Genomic DNA, 21,647 nt, shown 5'->3' on the forward strand with positions numbered 1-21,647 from the left:
GCCCTCACTTCAGAACAGATGCCAGTCAGGATATCATGACAATCAAGACCCTCCAAGCAGCCCTCACTTCAGAACAGATGCCAGTCAGTCAAGGTAACACGGCAATCAAGACCCTCAAAGCAGCCCTCACTTCAGAACAGATGCCAGTCAGTCAGGATAACACGACAATCAAGACCCTCCAAGCAGCCCTCACTTCAGAACAGATGCCAGTCAGTCAGGGTAACACGGCAATCAAGACCCTCCAAGCAGCCCTCACTTCAGAACAGATGCCAGTCAGTCAGGGTAACACAGCAATCAAGACCCTCAAATCAGCCCTCACTTCAGAACAGATGCCAGTCAGTCAGGGTAACACGGCAATCAAGACCCTCCAAGCAACCCTCACTTCAGAACAGATGCCAGTCAGTCAGGATAACACGATAAGCAAGACCCTCCAAGCAGCCCTCACTTCAGAACAGATGCCAGTCAGTCAGGACAACATGACAATCAAGACCCTCAAAGCAGCCCTCACTTCAGAACAGATGCCAGTCAGTCAGGATAACACGACAATCAAGACCCTCAAAGCAGCCCTCACTTCAGAACAGATGCCAGTCAGTCAGGATAACACGACAATCAAGACCCTCAAAGCAGCCCTCACTTCAGAACAGATGCCAGTCAGGGTAGGACAACATGGCAACCGAGACCCTCAAAGCAGTCCTTACTACAAAAGTTAAAAGTTTTGAGGGAGGTATTTTTGTAGATTTGATCAATATGGCAAAAAGATGGTCTGGAGAGAAGTAAAGGATAAAACAAGACTCCGAGCTTCGTCCTCAGTTTTACAAGCTCCGTCACTGCTGCTCTCATCCCGACCCGACTTATGAACCGTCATGAATGTAAAACACAAATATGTATTATTTTCAATTTGTGCATGTACTGAGAAGAACAACATTGATGGAACAGCCCGCAAATGATGAAACAGGTAGTGTCAACACGCGCTACCGTATCCTGCATGTGCGCTGCCCGCAGTACCCGTCTTGTGAGGAATACATGGTTCATACTGACAAACAATCCCATTCTCCACAGCGATCCTTCGTAGCCTAGTGGATAAAACCGCAAAGCTAGAGCTAAGGGTTGCGGGTTCGAAACCAGTTATCACCACTATTTAATGGAAGTTTGCAATAATGAGATATTTTACGATCAGTCATAGGAAAACATAGTTGTATCAATCATAAATAATGGTCATTACAAAACCTGATATATCAGGTTAAATAACGACCATTTCAAAACCTAGGTTACAAAATGATCGAAATATAACCCGATATGAGGTTTCGAAACGTGTACTTCAAAGCCTGGGTTTAGAAATGATCGGTGCAAAGTCACGGCAGAGGTCTACCCGATTCTGGAAGGAACCTACTTGACTGCAGAGAAAATCAGAGATAGGTTTATAAGACATTTTAAAAACCATTAACTTCAAGAACAGCAGCCCCCATTGTCATTACTATTCTGGTTCTGAAACCATTGTAGGTAACAACAGACCACTGGTGTCTGAATATGTGTATAACTATTTCAGTACATGCATAGACTGACTGACTACACCTGCGCACCAGTAATCGAAAAGGGTGACAACCCAACAATGCGACTTATTCATTCTCTGTGAAATGTGCAAAGTCTTAGACGATGAGCAACACCATATAATATCATGTACCAAGTATAACAATGCTATATTATGACACAGAATTTGCTACACTCTCTAGAAAAGAACAATTCCTAATAATTTTCACAAACAGAAGTCCTGACACAATTTCCAAAATATGTCACCATCTTTACAACTTTAAATGAATTCTGTATATTATCATAGTCTCTTCATATATTATTTCCATGTCATTATACCACATGATTTGTAAAAGTTGTTATAATGTACATCATTTATAATAATAATAAGGGTACTTATACTGCGCAATACTCCATACCACAAAGGGGCATGCTCAAAGCGCGCACAAATGTTTAAAAACAAACACATCAAAAAGTCACATGAATCAGTATTGTAGTAAATATGAGCTTGGAGAGAGTTACCAGTTATATCGACTGAAAAGGTATGTTTTGAGGTTACGCTTGAACACTTGAAAGGATGGAGGTGTACGTAATTTAAGTGGAAGTGAGTTAGTGCGGTTGCAACTGAAGCAAAAGAACGGGCACCAAATGTCTTGAGGTTGAATGATGGAGGATCCAGCAGGTGTTGGTTACTGGATCTGAGGGCACGAGCAGGAGTGTATGGTGTGAGAAGATCACACAAGTATGAGGGAGCCGTGGAGTTAACACACTGGTAAGCGAGAGTGAGTACCTTGAAATGAATTCTTTCATGGATCCGTAACCAGTGTAAGGAATCCAGAATGAACTGTATGTCACTGGACGGCTTAGAACGGCTAACAAGACGGGCAGCTTTATTTTGGAGAGATTGTAGGCGCTTTATCTGGGTTTTGGAGACACGTGTAAGCAGACTGTTGCAGTAGTCCAATCTTGACAGAATGAGGGAGCGAACAAGCAGAGCGCGGTGGTGTCTTGGGTCAGTTGGTGGCTTAATGCTGGATATGTTACGGAGGTGATAGTGAATAGTTTTGCACAGCTGATTTATATGAGTTTCCATGGAGAGACTGCTATCCAAGTAGACTCCCAGATTTTTCACAACACTGGAGAAATGGATCGAAGAGTCCCCAATTTGAAGATGATGAAAGTGACACTTTTTCAGCCTAGCAGGTGGACCAAAGAGTATTGCCTCTGTTTTACTGTCATTCATTTTCAGCATATTTGCTGTCATCCAGGACTTGACGTCACTGAGGCACAACTCCATGTTGTGTATGGTGGAGGCTTGGTTAGTCTCTGACAGATCCAATTTATCAAGCAATTGCGAATCATCAGCATAGAAGTGGCTAGTGATCCGGTACTGTGCTATAAGGTGACCCAAGGATTTAGTATACATCGTGAAGAGGACTGGTCCCAACACGGAACCTTGGGGTACACCACATTTGAGTACTGAGGGAGATGATTGGAGTTCACCAATTTGTACAGACTGAGTCCTGTCAGACAAGTATGAGAGGCACCATTTCAGAACAGTTCCAGAGATACCAAATTCAGTATGCAGTCGATCCATTAACCTGTCATGGTCAATGGTATCAAATGCAGACGAAAGGTCCAGCATAACAAGCATGGCAATGCTATTATAGTCGACAGCACTAATGACCTTGTCCAACACACAATTCAAAGCTGTTTCTGTACTGTGTGACGCTCTGTACGCAGAGTGATGCTTGTCCATTAACTGAAACTTATTAAGGTGTCGAGTTAACTGGTGTTTCACAACTTTCTCCAGCACTTTAGACAAAAGATAAGTTTGAAACCGGTTAGGTAGTTGGAATACTGTTCAGAATCTAGTGAATGCTTCTTTATAAGGGGCTTTATCACGGCGGTTTTGAAGCAGGAGGGAAAGATGCCAGTTACCAAACTTTTGTTGACAATACTTGTGACTGTGGGTAGAAGAGTGTCAAGAATTTTCATAAAGAACTTGGTAGGTACAGGATCCAGGTGACAGCTTGTTATCTTGGAGGACATAATGATCTTTCTAATATCAGTATCACAGACAGGATCAAAAGACATTAGCGGCTGACCAGTAAATTCTTTAGACGAGATATCCTCACATATCACTCCAAGATGTGTGAAAGGTATCTGTATTTCTTGTACCTGCTGTGTTTATATTTGTAGTTTATAGAATATTGCCACTGTTTCTTCATGGAATGCTATGCAATAAATATCTTATCTTATGAGGCACTGTGGCATTGTCACACATTTTAAGGCTTTTAGATAGGTTGACAACACAGCATATTTTAAACTTGAAAATTGTCACATTCTCGCTGTTTGGACGAATAAAAAAATATTATTCAAAGCTTGACATAGCGATGATGCGACAATGGCCAAAATGTTCTTTTGTCACTCTTTTGCCACTTTTTGTTTGTTTTTGTGAGGGCGACAATGCGACAATGTCCCTGGGATTATAAGATATTGAATTGCCCTCCAGATTTGTGGTAGCCTCTGCCTTGCAGACTATCAAGAAGTTTGACGACTTGCATAACTTACCTGTCCTTGTCAGTACATTAAGACGGCAAGCAGGAGTGACAATAGACTAATACTTAGTCTCTGAATATATATAATTTTGATAGTATCAAATAATCCCATTTGAATTGAAAAGGAGCCCCAATGAGATGGGAGATTCAGAACCTGAAGAAATCTAGGCTTGCTTCATTGAGGCTCTTAGCATTGGGGGGGGGCTAGGCAGTAGGGAAAATAATGCGGGTTTGGGAACTGTGAGACAGACAAGGGTCACAAGCAGGAAGCAAGAAGCACAGGGTGACAAGCAAGAGGTACCGGGAGTGGGGGATCTGTCTTCCCTATATATTTTTTTAAGGTCATGGCTGATGGAGATGTATAACCAACATGATACCCTGTGTCCTTCAACTGTCTGCAAGTAAGACTCAGCTGATGGCATCTGTTTCTCATTATGTTTCAATGTGACACACTATGTTCCTGGAAATTACTTCACAGCCAGTTAAATAAGAATCTTGTGTCACAAAATCAATAATCATCTTATGAAAATCCAATCCTTCATCTATTGATGTCACTGGAAAGGGACACTTCATGGTGATCAAGCCTTCATTGTCACTGAAGCTGTTCCACTTAATGTGTTCTGTCAGTTGACAAATTGATTATTTTCAAATTTCTGCCTCCTTGTCACTCTTTTTCATATGGGTATAATTTCATCTCTGTTATTGATATTATGTGAATAGGAATTCTTCACTTTTTTTGGGTACAATACTCTTTACCCTGTTATACTCATGCCTCAGCTGTTACATCACACGCTAAAGCTGACAATGGTATCTGTCTCCACTAGAGGTGGTTATCGTTACATTTTTTCAGATCGATAATCGCTAGTGTCAGATCGATAATCGCTCAATTATAATCATTTGGACAGTCATTTCATTGTCAAATACCTACGTTAGCGAACTAACTTCCGGGATGTTGTCAGCACTTGTCAATTGTTAATGCTAGCAAGTTACTTACATTTGCAGCGTCTTTGGATCATCAACATGATCAAGTATCCTATCGTCTTACGTTTCCGATCGTTATATGTTTTTGATCGCCCATTACAATTCCTGTTTATTGCACGTAAATGCGAGAAAATCCATGAGAAGCATCCCGAATGACAACAAGGCAATCCCCAGCTTTCGTTCTGACATCGATATGCTACGAAGCAAGTTTCCATGCATAGGCAACAGTATAAAAAACCCACAAGACATTAATTTTAACTCAGGGATCCTTAATGCAATATCTACCTCATAATCAAATGCACAAAGATCCTAAATCTTTACTCCAAAGATGCCATTAATGTTTCGTCTGCTTAGTTGACCTCACACCTTACAAGATCATGCTACTAGTCATGTGACCTCGCTGGTAGATTTATTTTCATGGCATGCCATTTTTTAAAAAAACTTTTGTTTATGTTGAAGAGTGAACAAAGACATTGCCTTAAGGTTGAAACACAAACTTTATTCTGGGAAGTATTATAATCAACCACTGTATCAAAAGTTTAAGAGAATTCATGAAACTGAAAATAGCTCTATCATGTAAGTCACGTGTTTGTATGCAAATGCAACTCAAGGAATTCCCGCTTTCAGCCAATTAGAAAGTAGCTAATTTGTAACATCGGGGTCGTATTTTGACGTTTTGTTGCATGATTGGACGAATGAGTTTTGCAGAGTTTGCTCATGAATATTAAATAATTTCTATAAACCACTTTACAACTCGTAGTATTTCAATGACAAAATAGGACACCCCACACTCCGGCACAGCGATGACTAACATAACATCACTGCCACAGGCTAATTTGCATATCACGTGACCAGACTTTTCTCTTGTTTGTAAACAAACGCGCATATTCATAATAAGAAGAGACTGGACTCACGAAAGCTTTTCAGCGCTCTCTTCATAACGTTTTACATTGTTACATATATATTCTTCCACAACTGCGACAGTAAGGTCTATGACAGTACATATTTAGATATCAAACTGGCTGCATCCTTTGCTCTCCATCAGCTTCGATGACAGCACGTGGATCCGTACAACCTATATAAACAAAGGATCGCTATGCAAATCAAAATAGTGTCACGTGTTTTTGGATATTTTCTCAGTGAAACTAAACGATTCTATTAAAGATGATTAGTTAGATGTGTACACTCGTCAAAAATAAAAGAGTAAAAGAAATCTGTACATAATATGGAATGGACATTGCAAGATGTGACAAATCGTCACATTTTTCTGGCCTGTGGCAGAGGTACTATGCTGACTTGCCGCACGGAACTCTGGATAGGAGAGTGAGGACACCCCAATCTAAATATATCTGGCATTACCATTGGCTGACAGGGGAGGCATGCGCACTTGTGTAGTACACAGCTTCCGTTTAAGAGGTAAACAAGCAATGACAACCAGAGTGTTCAGTATAAGAAAACATGACAAGGTAGAATAAAAAGTTTTAATGTATGTGCATCCAAATAATGATTATTTCCGACTATCGATCTGCAGTTTATTTGTAATCGACAATCATTTATTTTGACTTAGATTGACCGATTAACCGATCCTACGATTAATCGCTCCAGCACTACAGTCCGTTTGAGTCAGAAACGGACTGATGAATTGCAAATTTTATCATTGTACAAAATTGCCACATAAATATAAATAGTACACATGTTTATCATTTACTAATACCCAACAGCTTTCTTATGTTTGAAAATTTTCCAGACTCCACCAAAAAAGTTGTTTAAGAAACTATCATCATTGAAAACGCAAATGTTGTTATCTGTCGCGGCGGGGTGAAACCGCAGAAACGGAACAGCCACTATCTCGTCGTGCTTGGGATACACATGCCTGATGAAAAATGAAGTTGAATGCTGACGTGAAACAGTTGATGATTAAAGTGTACGATTTTTTCCGTGCTGAAGCTGAAAGGGGCAAACCATTTTATGCCATTAATAAATTCCGTAAGTGGGCAGCAAAAGCTTTAGGAGTATCAGCAAGGGTACTGACAAATGTTCTGGAACACAAACATTGGTAGGGGTCGTGTCAAAATCACACAAATTAAAACATTTGGACAACTTTCAAAAGAACCTTGTAAGGCAGTCTATCAATAAGCTCTATTCTGAAAACAAATACATGTCGCTGAAAATTTTAAAAAAGCATTTGAAGCAAGAACACAACCTCAGAGTATCAAAGTACACACTCTGGCGACTCATACACTCTTTCGGGTATCGTTATAAGAAAATTTCGGGGGAAAATAGGTCAGTACTCTGTGAACGCCCTGATATCGTTTGAGAAATAATTTTCTCAGGGTTATAAAGAAGCGCAAGGAAGGGTTCGAGCCAGTGTACATGGACGAGACCTAGGTCAATGCCTCGCACACTGCCAGCAGTCAGTGGGTACCCGATGGGGGTGATAAGAGGTCACGTAGAAAGCTGCCTCTTGGGAAAGGAGAGAGACTAATCATTCTCCATGCTGGTTGCTCCAGCAAGGGCTTTCTCACAGGCTGCGACTTGGTATTCAGGGCAAAGTCCACAGATAACAGAGACTACCATTCCGAGATGAATGGTGTGGTTTTCCTTGATTGGGTTAAAAACAAGTTGGTACCAGCTCTACCAGAGAAGTCTTTTATCGTAATGGACAATGCCCCATACCACAGAGTGCAGGATCCCGACTAGTCTGTCGTACAGACCCTGAAGCAAATATATCCAAGAAAGCCCACACAAGTCTAGAAAATGTGGCAAGTCTAGATTTCTTCAGCTTCAGGGCTCCTTTTCATTATAATTTTATATTTTTTTACTATGAACTTTTTCCAGTAAAATATGTTCATTTCAGAGACTAGTTGTTAGTCTAGACAGTAAATCCCCGACATCAAACAGTCGAAAAGGTGACATGATATCATGGCTCGACAAATTTCAGATCGCACGGCCTTCAAATGCAACGAAGCCTCAGCTATATGAGATCATAAAAACCCACAAAGGTTAACCTTTCTACAAAGTTGACAGTTACATAAAAAGTAAGGGTCACGATATTCTGCGACTTCCACCCTATCACTGTGACCTTAACCCCATTGAAATTATATGAGGTATTGTCAAAGGAGATGTTGCCAGATCAAACACAACTTTTAGATTACGTGACGTAGAGGTTTTGGTTAAGGAATCCCTTAACAAAATCACGACTGAAACTTGGCAAAACTGTGTCAACAAGGTAGCTATTGTCATTGAACAAGGTTACTGGTCTCGGGATGGCTTACAACAGGCAACTGTGGCACCACTTGTCATCCCTTTAAGTCGTGACTATGACACTACGACAGACAAGGAACCTACAGGTCTCCCGGAATAGATTTTGAGATGTCCCCCGCCATGACTGGCTGTTCGGTTTCTGCGGTTTCACCCCGCTGCGACAGATAACAACTTTTGCATTTTCAATGTTGATTGTTTCTTAAACAACTTTTTTGGTGGAGTCCGGAAAATTTCAAACATAAGAAAGCTGTTGGGTATTAGTAAATGATAAACGTGTACTATTTATATTTATGTGGCAATTTTGTACAATGATAAAATTTGCAATTCATCTGTCCATTTCTGACTCAAACGGACTGTAGTCTCCACCTACTGAACATGCATCTGATATGATCATATCTCTAGAACTTCGGAAGTCCTGGAAATGTAGGGTCTATGATGGACAACAACAAAACAAGGAGGCACCAGACACAGTGCTTGGGTTTTGAATCAGATAGTATTGATTTTTTATGTCTATTACTACTGCTATACAGGCATATGAGTCAGTTACCATTACATGTCATATTTATCAGTATTGAATTTGCATCAGAGCGCACTGTCAATAAAATTTGTATGCAGGGACAAGATTATAGGATGTCTGACAAAATCAGATTCCTTGCTAGAGACAGTTCGTCACCAGTTATGTTATTTGTGCAGCACCAGTTGAGCTCAGTTTGTACATGGCATAGCCAGTTAACCTGAATAACAGCTGAAATATATACACATGGTAGGTAGGCCATTGTTTGCTTTTCTTGCAAAAATTTGGCATCTGTCTTTAACTTGATGTTTTGTGAGGAATGATGTCATCAAATGAACAGGGTAATTTCATTTGACTTGTGCCTTTTTTCTTCCTCATTTTGCATATCTGAGAAATATAACTTAAATGTGCATTTTTGCCTGTACATTATTCCTGTCTACATAAAACATATGCATGATGTCCGTTCAACTGCACTGGCTCTATTGTGTGTAGAAGCGCATTAATGCCCAGCTTCACACAGGGAATGTCAAGCTGTCAAGTTGTGACTCAGATGGCATTCAGGATTTATGTCTTTCTTGGAAACAAACAGGAAGCAGGTAATGGAGCCTAGCGAAACCAACATCAAATTTCATAATGAATATCTTCTGTACGGCTTTCATTTTGGCTCATCACTGATATCTTGTTATTGATTCTCTATTATTATTTTCAGACGTTTTTCTTCACAGACGAGGACGATAAAAAAGTTACAAGAACAAACAGGTAAGGTTACAACTATTGTGGAAATCATTTGTCTGAGGTGCTGTCTAAATCATGAAGGGAAATATCTTTGGTAGGCGATAAAAAGTTGGTAGTGACTGAGACACAAGATATATGGATAAATACACCAGACATAAGAATTTTCTGCGGGATTTCCGGGATTTTTGTTTCATTTTGAACGTTTTTGAGATCGATGTAAATCTGCAATAAAAAGACCCCCAATTTTCAGTGTTTTTTGTGCTTTGCCATTCTCATGTCTGATACACAGCAGTTCCTGGCTCCTTGTCTCTCCAGCACCAGTTGCTGTCTTACTGTTAGACTAAGGCGTAGTCTCTGAATATATATAATTTTGATAGTAACAAACAAGCCCATTTATATTGAAAAGGAGCCCTAGGGAGACCAGAGATTCAGAACCTGAGGAAATCTAGACTTGCTTTATTTAGGGCTTTAGCACTGCAGAGAGGGCTTGGCAGTAGGGAAATAAATGTGGTTCAGGGACTGTGAGACAGACTATCTTACTGTATATTGTGCCCAGTGTGGCAGTACTGCCCAATTGAAGTCAACTGACTCAAGGGCCAGTAGCATATTATTCGTATTCAGTGATGTTTACAACTTTTTTGATAATCAAATATATAGTACATGAATACAGGAAGGTTGTGTGGTTGTCGTGAGAAGACCTTTTGCTTTTGGATTAAAGGAGAAATGCCAAAAACATCAGATTAAAGCGGCAAGGAAAGATACCCGATTCGTTAATCTTCTTCCTTGGAAAGATAGATGTGGTTGTGATAGTAATAAATAGTACCATCTTGTCTCTGTATGACTGCCTGGTTTGATCTTTGTCTGGAGAAGTTCAGTTGATCATTATTTTTAGATCAGACAGGTTTTATTGTGTTGGATGCTTTAATGTGTGTTCTTCCATATCTATTGTAAACTGGAAATGATCTGTGTGGATGTCTCCGTTATGAACAGTCTGTATTTTTACTCAAGTTTGTCATTGTTTGGAGATCAGACATGTTATTGATGTTATTAGATGTAAATGTTTTGAAATATCTGTGGAGTAAATGTGAGTCAGGTTGGTTGTTCTCTCCGATCACTGTTCATGAGATGAATCTAATCTGTTTTGAATGCTCACATGGTTCACCATGGATTATAACAGCTAACATTCATAAAAATCGTGAAGAAAGAGTCTGATTAAAGGAAACATGTTTTAGTATTAGTAGAATGGAGATAAACCTATTCTGTTTCAAATGTTGAGGTGATCTATTGAGTTTAATCTTAAATGTGTCTTGTGAAAACAGACTCTTAACCCTAGCTCATTCTTCATTGTCATGGTAGAATTGATATCAGCTGACCCTGGGTGGGTTCTCTGTGACACACAAGAGAGTACCATTACTCCCGGAACAGCTAAAAGTCATTATCATTACCCTCAATATCTAAGGTGTTACTTAGTGTTCCACTGAATTCCCCCAAATAAATGTTGAAATAATCACCCTATTTTCAATGTTTCAGGTGGACATGTGATAAATACCAAGTGCCCTTCAACTCATGATAAGTAAGAACAATCTTCACCTTTCAATTTCTTGAACTACATATATTCCGGATGTGTCACCATTCAGTGTTGTAACATTACTCATTGTTGCATGTGCCCTCAGTATGTGTTTCCTTCCTGCTTTGAAATATGCCGTGAGTAGGAATTGACACGTATGGAGGTGGAATTGTGATGAGAATGTCTGGTTCAACTGAACGTCTCCCACTCCTTGCTGTGTGACAACAGCTGCCTTTATGAACCCAGCCATTGCTGGCAGAGTGGGGTATCGCTCACAATATCAGTCACTTGATAGTCTGGTCCAGGCTTGATTATGTACAGGCTGTTGTCATATAGTTGATTTTGATTGTGGCTTTCAGCAATAAACAAATAATCTCTCCTGAACTTCATGACAGTGAATATTAAAAATTTGCTTCTTATAAACTTTAGATATATAACTCAGATGAGTGGCACTCAGACTGTTACATGATCTTATTACTATTATCGTTACAGAAAAAGAAATACTTTTATTGTTGTTACTTTTCAATACCGGTACATTTTACTGAATCCGGGGTAGACTCATCCAGGACACAACAAACAATCACAAACTGAACCAGGAAGTTATATATTGAAATCATATTTTATCTTGTAAGATTTAAGAATCTATTTTTCTGAGGAAAAGGTTTCTTTGTGTATGTTTCTATAGTTAGAAGTGACATTATTTGGAAATGAATATTACAGTTGATCCGTATATATAGGGATGTATATGGCAAGGATTCTTTTATCACTAAATATTCTGTCTCAAGGCTGAAGTAACTGTCAGTATAATTCCAAAATTGTAACTCATAATTTGCCAATCCTCGTTGATATTATAATGACTGCTGTCAATGTCATGGTTTTGTACAGTGCTATGAAGGTAACAGATTAATGAAGCACCACCGAGGAAGAAGTGGTTAAAATGTTTAGTTTACATTATTGCATTGATTGCAGTGTTAACATGGTTACAATTCAATTGGGAACAATATATCAGTTACTATTTTCTCCCCATGTGCCTGCCAAGGCTACTTAGTTTATAAGTCTACATGAGTCACTGTATTACTTTTGATACTCAAGGGATTTATCTACAATAAACAAAGTCCTCTTGGCTTGACAGTTAGGAAATAAATAAAGGAATGTTAATTTAGATTAGGTATTTGTATCATTTTTGTCCAATATTACCATAAGGAAGGTGTACATAAATCCTGGTACTTGTGAATATCAATTTTTACTACAATCCTCTGTGACATTCTGTTTCAGGAATGCATTATGCTGTAAAATGGCTTCAGAATATGATGCATATTTGGACTCAAATAAAAGGTAAGCATTTTACTTGTTTTGTTTTTTGGTGTGTTTTTGTTTGTTTGTTTTTGGAGGGGTGTTTGTTGTTGTTTTTTGGTATTTTCCATATGTATGTTTCCTCCCTGTGAAACTTTGCTTGTTAACCCTTTGTCTTTTCATCAGTCTCCCTTCAACTTGTACTGTTACAGACTGATGTAATGTGTATATGGCTCAATGAAATAATATTATCAGGGAATCCAACAGCATGTAGAGACTTTTATGAACAAACCAGAGGGAGGGAGGAGATCAAATATATGCTGATACTGCAGCTTTCTCATCCACTGGCACTCCAAAGTCGCAGTATTTCCAACCACTACCAGTCCACAAACCTGTCCCAGCCACAAGCTTTCCAAATCTTCACAATTTACATCTTTGACCTGAGTGAGCTGTAGCCCTTTGATAACCCCTAGTAGATGAAACCCTACCACTGCCAGTTCACATGTGGTCAAACAAGTGACATTGAGGCTCTTTGTGGGAACACAGTTTCAGCTGGAGTGGTCACATGACTGTCATGTGATAGGGGTGCCTGAACAGTTCTTGCTTTGTAAGAAGCCTGTTTGTCCACATCTGTTTGAAATAAATCTACTTACTTTAGTTGATGGGGTTCTCAAATCAGATATTAACAAAGTTAACTGAACTGTTTCATTGCTGTGGAATACCATCATAAAATAAAGTATGCTTTTAGTTGAAGTTAATTTTTATTACTGGAAATGGCTTTTGTTCTAACAAAAGAACTACAACATTAAATCCTCCTTAAATATTTGATTTTATTAAAACAAAAACATCTGGAAAGTTGCATCTTAAATGACAGATAAAGTGTGTATGTTTTGAAGGAATAGCACCATAGAGAATAGCAGATTAAAGTTTGTGTAACTACTGGTTGCTGATGTGAAACATGAGGCAGTGTCGGACACCCAAGTTGTGTGACTGCTCAGGATCATAAAACTTGCTGGTAACGATGTTCATGGGTGTTTTTCCTGTTTTGCTCTGAGTGATCACAATATGATCATTCATAGCCAAGAAAATCAATTCTTTTATGGTTGTCTTTCCCGTTCACAGATTGTTATGATACAGATTTTTCAAAATCAATATTGGTGTTATAAATGTGTGTAGAACTATTTGGCAGTGTTTATTTCTTATTTTCAATGGCGTTTATCAGCACAAAGCAGCCACTTATCATCTTTACACGTCAAGTTCTGTAGGAAATGAAAAATCCAAACTCAAACTTTCCAACTGATTTTACGTGGTCCTTCATGAATTACTTCTCGCATGAGTTGGCCATTGATATGAAATTGCAGGAGTTTGTGAGGTGAAATGAAATTTGCTTTGCTTCCAAAACTTGACAATCTATTTCTGATTACTTGGTGCTCCTTGCTGAGTCCATTGAGATCAATAGTGGTGAACACACCGGAGAAGATTTCATTGTGTAGAGAGCAGAACACGAGTGGTATCTGCCAGGGTGTCTGTGTTCAGCTACACTGATGGCCTGGTTGGTAAGGGAGGGAGACCTGGCTATCACAACTGACTTGTCATTATGTAGGGAGCAGTGGTATCTATCTGCCAGGGTGTCTGTGTTCAGCTACACTGATGGCCTGGTTGGTAAGGGAGGGAGACCTGGCTATCACAACTGACTTGTCATTATGTAGGGAGCAGTGGTATCTATCTGCCAGGGTGTCTGTGTTCAGCTACACTGATGGCCTGGTTGGTAAGGGAGGGAGACCTGGCTATCACAACTGACTTGTCATTATGTAGGGAGCAGTGGTATCTGCCAGGGTGTCTGTGTTCAGCTACACTGATGGCCTGGTTGGTAAGGGAGGGAGACCTGGCTATCACAACTGACTTGTCATTATGTAGGGAGCAGTGGTATCTATCTGCCAGGGTGTCTATGTTCAGCTACACTGATGGCCTGGTTGGTAAGGGAGGGAGACCTGGCTATCACAACTGACTTGCGAGTGTATGTGAGATGTTCAAAGATGGTACTTGTTGTTACCTTGTGTTTCGCTCGGTATGAAGGGGATGAAACAAGCAAGAAAGAAATAACTGCAGGAATTGTTAACAGAGGGTTCCACATATTTTTGCATTTTTATTTATGTACAATCCAATAGCTCTGATTTTGGTGCCAAATAATTTCTGCTAATGACTAGAATGCTGAGGAAGCAGCTTGGTTATTGAAAGTCAGTGATTGGTGGTTTTGTGTTGTCGACTGGCTGCCTTAAGTGATCCCGCTATTTACAGCTCATGTCAGTGTTATGGGGTGGATACAATAAGGTGGTAGGAAAACAGCTTTACTCGTTTCATCTAACATGTATCCACTTGGATGTCAGAAGGTTTGCAGTGGTTATCAATCCATGGGGTTCTGTTTTCTGCCTGTGATAGTGATGGAACATGTTTAATTTGTCAGTTCATGTTTGTTTAGGGAAACCTTTTCCTGCATATGTAAACATGTTAAAAACAATGTTATTTTATGCTTGCAAACTGTGTGATGGTGGCACCAGCATGTGTTTACTGGGCATGCTGAGGACACAGGTTCAAGTCCCCACTTCCATACAGTGCATGGTGCTCTGTCTAGCTTACCCTTGATGTTGCTGGAATATCGTTTTCTTAAGTGACTTATCTCAGTATTTCTTATAATAGACATGAAATGTTGTAGCCTGCACTTAACATTTGAGAATGGAATTGAATATATACTATGAAACGTTTGGGATGCAATTACATTTACAGACCAGGCATCCCATTTGCTAGTCTGTCTCACAGTCCCTGAACCACATTATTTTCCCTACAGCCTAGCCTTCCCTGTAGTGCTGAAGCCCTAAACGAAGCAAGTCTAGATTTCCCCAGGTTCAGAATCTCTGGTCTCCCTAGGGCTCCTTTTCAATTTAAATGGGCTTGTTTGTTACTATCAAAATTATATATATTCAGAGACTAAGCCTTAGTCTACCCATTTCCATGCCTGGGAGGTTATTGTCAAGGCCTCACAGATAGACTGGTGTAAATCCAAACATCAGCAGGAAATCCTGTGAGTTTGAATTAGACTACCAAGTACTCCTATTAATCTTTACAATTTCGGCAGATACACTTCAACTCTGTATGATATTTCTCAAGTGTAGACTTGAGGTCTTGTGAACATTTTGGTCCTTATGTTTTAGAGTAGAGAGACCTGTTAGTGCTGATATTGTTGTGTACCTCTGGAGATGGCCATTCAACCTGTCTGTGGCGGTGTACAAGGGTTTGCGCCATTGGTTTGAGAGCTCGATATTATACCACAAAAGGTTGCCGTATCTGAATATTAGCTAGAACTTCCCTGAAACCCACTGTCACCCACCTGCTTCCACTGAAACAGTTTTTCTTTTCACTCAGTCTTTTTGAAATGTTACATTTAAAAACATGGATACGAATAAGTGATGACTCATGTTGCTACAAAGATACATCAGTTTTTTAATCTCATCTGTGCTGATTTTATTGTGCAGGTTTCAGATTTTTCTTGATGTTTTCTTTTTTCCAAGAACGGATTGCCTTACCCGACTGTATTGCAGACAAGTTTAGCCTTTTCAAAGCAATTATGTTATAAAGAATTACCACCATGGAAAACTTTTTATCCCCGCTGTATCCATTCAATCGTTAACAACACGCTTTGCTCTTCAAATAAGAAATTTTCAGATTCCTTGGGCATTTCAAGTGTGAGACATTTATACTTGAGGGACTAGATTAATGCTAATTTCTATCTCAGTGATTATAATTTTCAGAGTTGAAAAGAAACTGCATTGATTTTAGATAATTTCTCTCTTTGATGTGTACCCTTTGATGTCTCTATTGGATTACAGGAATTTGTCGTGTTAGTCAGGCATGGTGCTGGTAAAACACTGAATTTGTGTTTAACAATATCATGAAATCTCACATGAGATTCATTGTTAGGAAAAATGTGGCTTGTTTCTCTTGATTTTATTACAGAATTAACCCTACAGAAACCTATCGTCTACAGATACTTATTCCATTTGTCACAACATTTGGAAATGAAGAAAGGTGGTAATTCTGTGTTGTTCTGTATTTAACAACAACAACTGTTTTGGAAGCCTAGGTATTAATCATTATGCTTTCTTTCTATGTATGCAGTGCAACAGTTTCTTTGAACTGTGTTAGCTTTTGGCAGATCACATTTCCATGGTTTTCAAGTCAAATACAATGGTACACACCCCTGTGTGATACTCCAGAAAGCCAGTGTCGGGACATCAGATTGATTTTACCATTCACACAAAATCCAATAGGTCTCAGTCGGGTCTGTACCTCTCACTATACTCCTGTAACTGCCATTCAAGCACTTGCCGATGCAACTGATAAATTGTGTCATATTATACACTTGTAAGGGAACAGGAAGGAAGCAACCCTTTGATCATACAGCTGGTCCATCTCAGGTGAACACAAACATCAGCTATTCAAAGTTTAGCAGGAAATCATAAACAAAACTCCAAACATAACCTAGACTTTGAAACACATCCTGAGGGAATCTAGACTTGCTTCATTAGGGGCTTTACCATTGCAGAAAGGGTTGGTCGGATGGAAAATTGTGTGGTTCAAGGACTGTGAGATGGACTGAGCACTCCTTTCAGTCCCTTCCAGTCAATTCCCAATGTCTGAATAGGTTTGCAGGTATAAAAGTAACACCATTACAAGTCAGTCCTGTTCCAAGCTGCTCATGCCATGGGAGGAGGGTTCATGCCACAGAGTATTTTCAGTAACTTCACAAAAATGTTTATTTTAAGACGACAGAAAGTTAGTTCCACCTCATTCAACTCAAATGCACCTCTTCAAAAAACTTTCACAAGACCTTGCCACAGCGCATCAAGTCATGTTTACATTTTTTTTCTCAACTTCCTGTTATGTTTTTACAAGTGGGGATTTGTCCCATATATTACACATCAATTTGTTCAGAAAATGAAATTATGATTGTGTTGAAAATATTTCCTGCCTATGTTGTTTATTTTGAAGAAGCTGTATTTCATGGCATGGCTGAGTAAGAGTGAGGAAAAGTATATTCAAACACCGATAAAGTGATATTGTTGCAGTGTTCTTTGCAGAACCAGAGAACTTCAAAATGAGAAATCATTTCTGTGATTTTGATCTGCGAGACCGGTCAACTGGAGAGTATGGAATTATAGAATTGAATGTCAGTTTCATTGTATTCATTGTATTTCATTGTATTTCATTGTATTAAAAGTGCTTTTTAAACTGTCAGTGTGTGAACCTTCCAAGTACACCTGTGTTGAGATCACAGCCTGCCTGTGTTTATTCAAATTCTACCTGTGTTCAGGAAGTACTGTGGTTACTATGCTGGGGGTTGAATTTCGCTCTTGTGGGAAGGAAACAGTCTTCTAAGGAAACATAGAGTGAGAAAATGTGTTTCCTTGTTTCTAGGTTGACATCTTGCAGACAACTATTCATTTACCAATAAATCTTGTAGTTTTTCGGTAGGTACATTCGGTAGCTCATGGTAACCACTTTTGGTGCCATATTTCAATAAGACTGCCAGGCAAGTTGAAGTGTACTTCAACACATGTCAAGGTTAGTTGCCATCCATGTGGTTGGTGATGGTAATATACAGAGTGAGTGAGTGTGTTTGGGTTGAACCCTACTTTGAGAAGATTTGTAAATATCATGTGAGTTTGAATTGGACTACCATGTACTCCTATTCATCTTTACAATCTTGGCAGATTTGATGTATTGTGAACATGCTGATCCCTATATTTTAGAGTGATAATGATAATAATAAGGGAACTTCTATAGCGCTGAACTTGACACCACGGGCACATGCTCTAAACACATATAACGTGGTGGACATGTTTACCCCAATAACCCAAGCTGCCTGTGAGGCAATAAAAAGGTTATTAGTCATGACTAATCCCACTGGGTACCCATCTTCTGCTGGGTGAACAGAGGCAATTTTGTGTACTTCATTGTGGGGCAGTCCTAGAAACTCAGGTGTCAACCTGCCAAACACAGTCACCAATCTAAGGACACTCCGTGACCAATGTTGCTTAACTTCAGCTGATTTGTGACCACACATCACCAGACTAGAGAGACCTGTTAGTGCTGATATTGGTGTGTACCTCTGGAGATGTTGATTCAACCTGTCTGTGGCAGTGTACAAGGGAAAGCTTGCACCATTGGTTTGAAAGCTCCATATTATACCAGGAAAGGTTGCCATATCTGAATATTAAGGCATGGACACCTGGAAATGTGTTTCAGCCAAAATGGGGGATATGTTTGAATCTCAGATTTTGTTTATTTAAATTCTTTGGCTTGTTAGTACCATGTGGAACTGATGCACATGGACACTGTTCACCACTGTATTGCTAACAAACTATGTGGCTATGATACAACAGAGGTACTCTTGGATGCAGTGTGTGTGAAACCCTATCAGATGTTGCAACAATGAGTTCTCAACCTATATCCAATTTATGTAACATTGAAGCAGTAGTAATCTGTTTGTTGCAGTCGAGCAGAGATACTGATTTTAATTTTTAAAGGAAGGGTACATTTTGTAATTAGGCATTTATCCTGAATGAATTGTGGGATTTTTTATGATATAAGAAAGTGTTGTAACGTTTACCTTTGGTACACCTTCCTGCCTCAATTTCCTCACTGTTAAGTTTATTTCAAAATGGTGACACACCCTGGGCTGCACAATGCTCCTCAGTACAATTTTGTGCGTAATTTGTACTCTGTAAAAACCAATTGTATACGAATTAACAGATTGTACTCCTTTAACTAAAAATACATCAGAAACTAAGGTTGTTTAATTCAGCACTTTCATTTGCCATCATATGTCATTATGTGAAACTGGGTTTCTTCTCAATATTTTTCGCTTTTGTGTGCAAAATAGATTGTCAGTACCATTGTATGCAAGGTATGACTCAATCCCAGGTTATCAAAATGGCAGCAAGCAATTCCACCAGTTTGGAATAGTGAGATTTGAAAATCCCTAAAATCATTTGTCAACAAAAGTTTTCATCCCTGGAATAATAAGATTATCATTTCTGTACTGTGAACGTTGTAAGGCTGATGTGTCCATTTCACATTACAGTAATTATGACATTACAAGACATTTGAAAACAAATCAAAATGCAAAAATAACAAATTTTGACACATTTCAGCCTGACTCTTATTAAAAACCTATTGCTCATTTGTTTGAATTAAACAACTACCATGTCTTGTCAAAGATTAATGGCAGCATTTGCGTTTGATTCAAATATTTTATATATAGAGATGATAAGACATCTCTATTCATAGTACTTGATGCCTAATGATCCAAGTGTTTACCTGAATGAGTTGTTTGGATGAATGTAATCAATATAAAGAAATCGTTAAATTACTGTAACAGGCTCTTATTGCAACAACAAAAGAAGCATTTGTTTGTAAGCTCCCATTGTGAAACACCTGATGTAAGCTTCATTAACTTGCAACTCATACGAGCACCACACAGGGACACAGTGAGTGTTCTCAGCATTCAGGACCAGTAGACATGTTTACTTCCACTAGGCTTGACTGATCACAAGCATCAATGATTAATTTGCTTAGTAAAGACATCACATGTATTTTTCAAGTGTGCTTCATGTGTTTAGAGAATTAATGTCTTTCTACCTGTTTGCCATTGTTGTAGGATGGTCTGTTTCAATGCTAACGTGATGGGTAATTGTGGTACTGCAGCTGGTCATTATTCTTCACTAGACTGTGTCCCAGCTGCAGGCAGAAGAACATCTTCACTATTTAGTAGTATAATACTTTATAGTTCATATATAAATATCAATTACTCTTGCTGGCCATATTGCCATGATTATTTATACTATTCTATGTAATATACTAGTACTACTCCAGAGTAGATAAGGTCCACCTGATTCTATTATATCACTGTAATTAATCTGTCATGATTCTGTCATGATCTGTCAGGTCTATTAAGTAGTATACATATTCCTTTAACTCATGATAAGGCACACCTGTGTGTCTCCTTTCCATAAAATTGCTTTGTTGTTTGAACACTGACACAGTCAGGTAAGTCTCCTAGCCTGGCTACCTGACCTGTTAGTTGCCTCGTACCTCAAGTGTAAGTTGCTTATGACCTATATTAGTACCCAGAATCCTAGCTGATGTATTCCTTAAAAGAGATGTGTTGTGATATGTAACACATGCGACAGGTCTGGTGTAACATCAACGTGGTGTAGTATTTGTGGTTATTGTCTGAGGGTATATTGACAAAGATGGAAAACACTAGTTACTGCTGGTTTCAACTTTATTAATGCCTAATGTATCTATTACCTTTATGTTAGCAGACAACCCCAACAGTGGTGACTAGACACCTAGCCATGAATGTTCTTGGAGATGATGCTTGATTGTATCTGCTTGACTGCTGCCTTCCGCTTAGTGTACTCTCGGGAATAAACACTTGACATCAAGTCACTAAAATATTTAATAGCCAACCTTTGCCAGTTATGATTACATTCTTATTTACTGTGATGTAAAAGACCATGACTTTGTTGTAATTTGTATCAGCAATGCCAGTTCTTATCCTTTCTCTTCTACATGGCATATTGGAAGGCTAGAGCTGATAAACTGGGGTTGATGTAGGCAAGAGCAAGCAGCCATGAATATAGGTTCTTGCACAGCACTGGAAGTGCAATAATCATGAACACAACATCTAATCTATTTTACCTCACCTGTTTCATTTCTCTACCAGAATTAGAGAAAATAAGCATAACCATCAAATTCAAAATGTCCATCTGTTTAAAAATTACAGATTAGTAGGTCCAATAGATCAACCGTATTGTTGCTGTATTGTGGACTCTGATTGTAGAAGTGTAGAAGTATACTATGGCCCTTAAATCAATTGACATGGCACTCATAACATCAATCTCAAAAATAGGTTGGATACTAGTAGTTAAGGATTCTTTCTTTTTTTGCACAATTCAGGGTTTGTAAAATATGCTGGTTTGTCAATTAATTACAAAGGCAATTATAAGGGGTGAATGAACGTGTAGATTTGTTTATTTGAAGGAAACGTATGCGCAGCTGATTGCTATGTCCAGGGCCGTTCAACAGACAATACACACGTTACAGTAATCATAATATTTGCATATATAATCATGCCTTACAG

General features: G+C 38.9%; 1 protein-coding gene across 1 annotated transcript in view; it reads left to right on the forward strand.

Moving 5' to 3' along the window:
* Positions 1-21,647, forward strand: part of LOC124286678 (fringe glycosyltransferase-like) — a 62,409-nt gene that overhangs the window by 850 nt on the left and 39,912 nt on the right. The window contains exons 2-4 of the mRNA XM_046723085.1: positions 9,557-9,606; positions 11,113-11,155; positions 12,425-12,484. Of these exons, the coding sequence (XP_046579041.1) occupies positions 9,557-9,606; positions 11,113-11,155; positions 12,425-12,484 (153 nt within the window). The remainder of the gene's footprint in view (positions 1-9,556; positions 9,607-11,112; positions 11,156-12,424; positions 12,485-21,647) is intronic.

The sequence above is a fragment of the Haliotis rubra genome, unplaced genomic scaffold (genome assembly GCF_003918875.1).
Source record: "Haliotis rubra isolate DU_JTF1 unplaced genomic scaffold, ASM391887v1 Scf39, whole genome shotgun sequence".
Lineage (NCBI taxonomy): Eukaryota > Metazoa > Mollusca > Gastropoda > Lepetellida > Haliotidae > Haliotis > Haliotis rubra.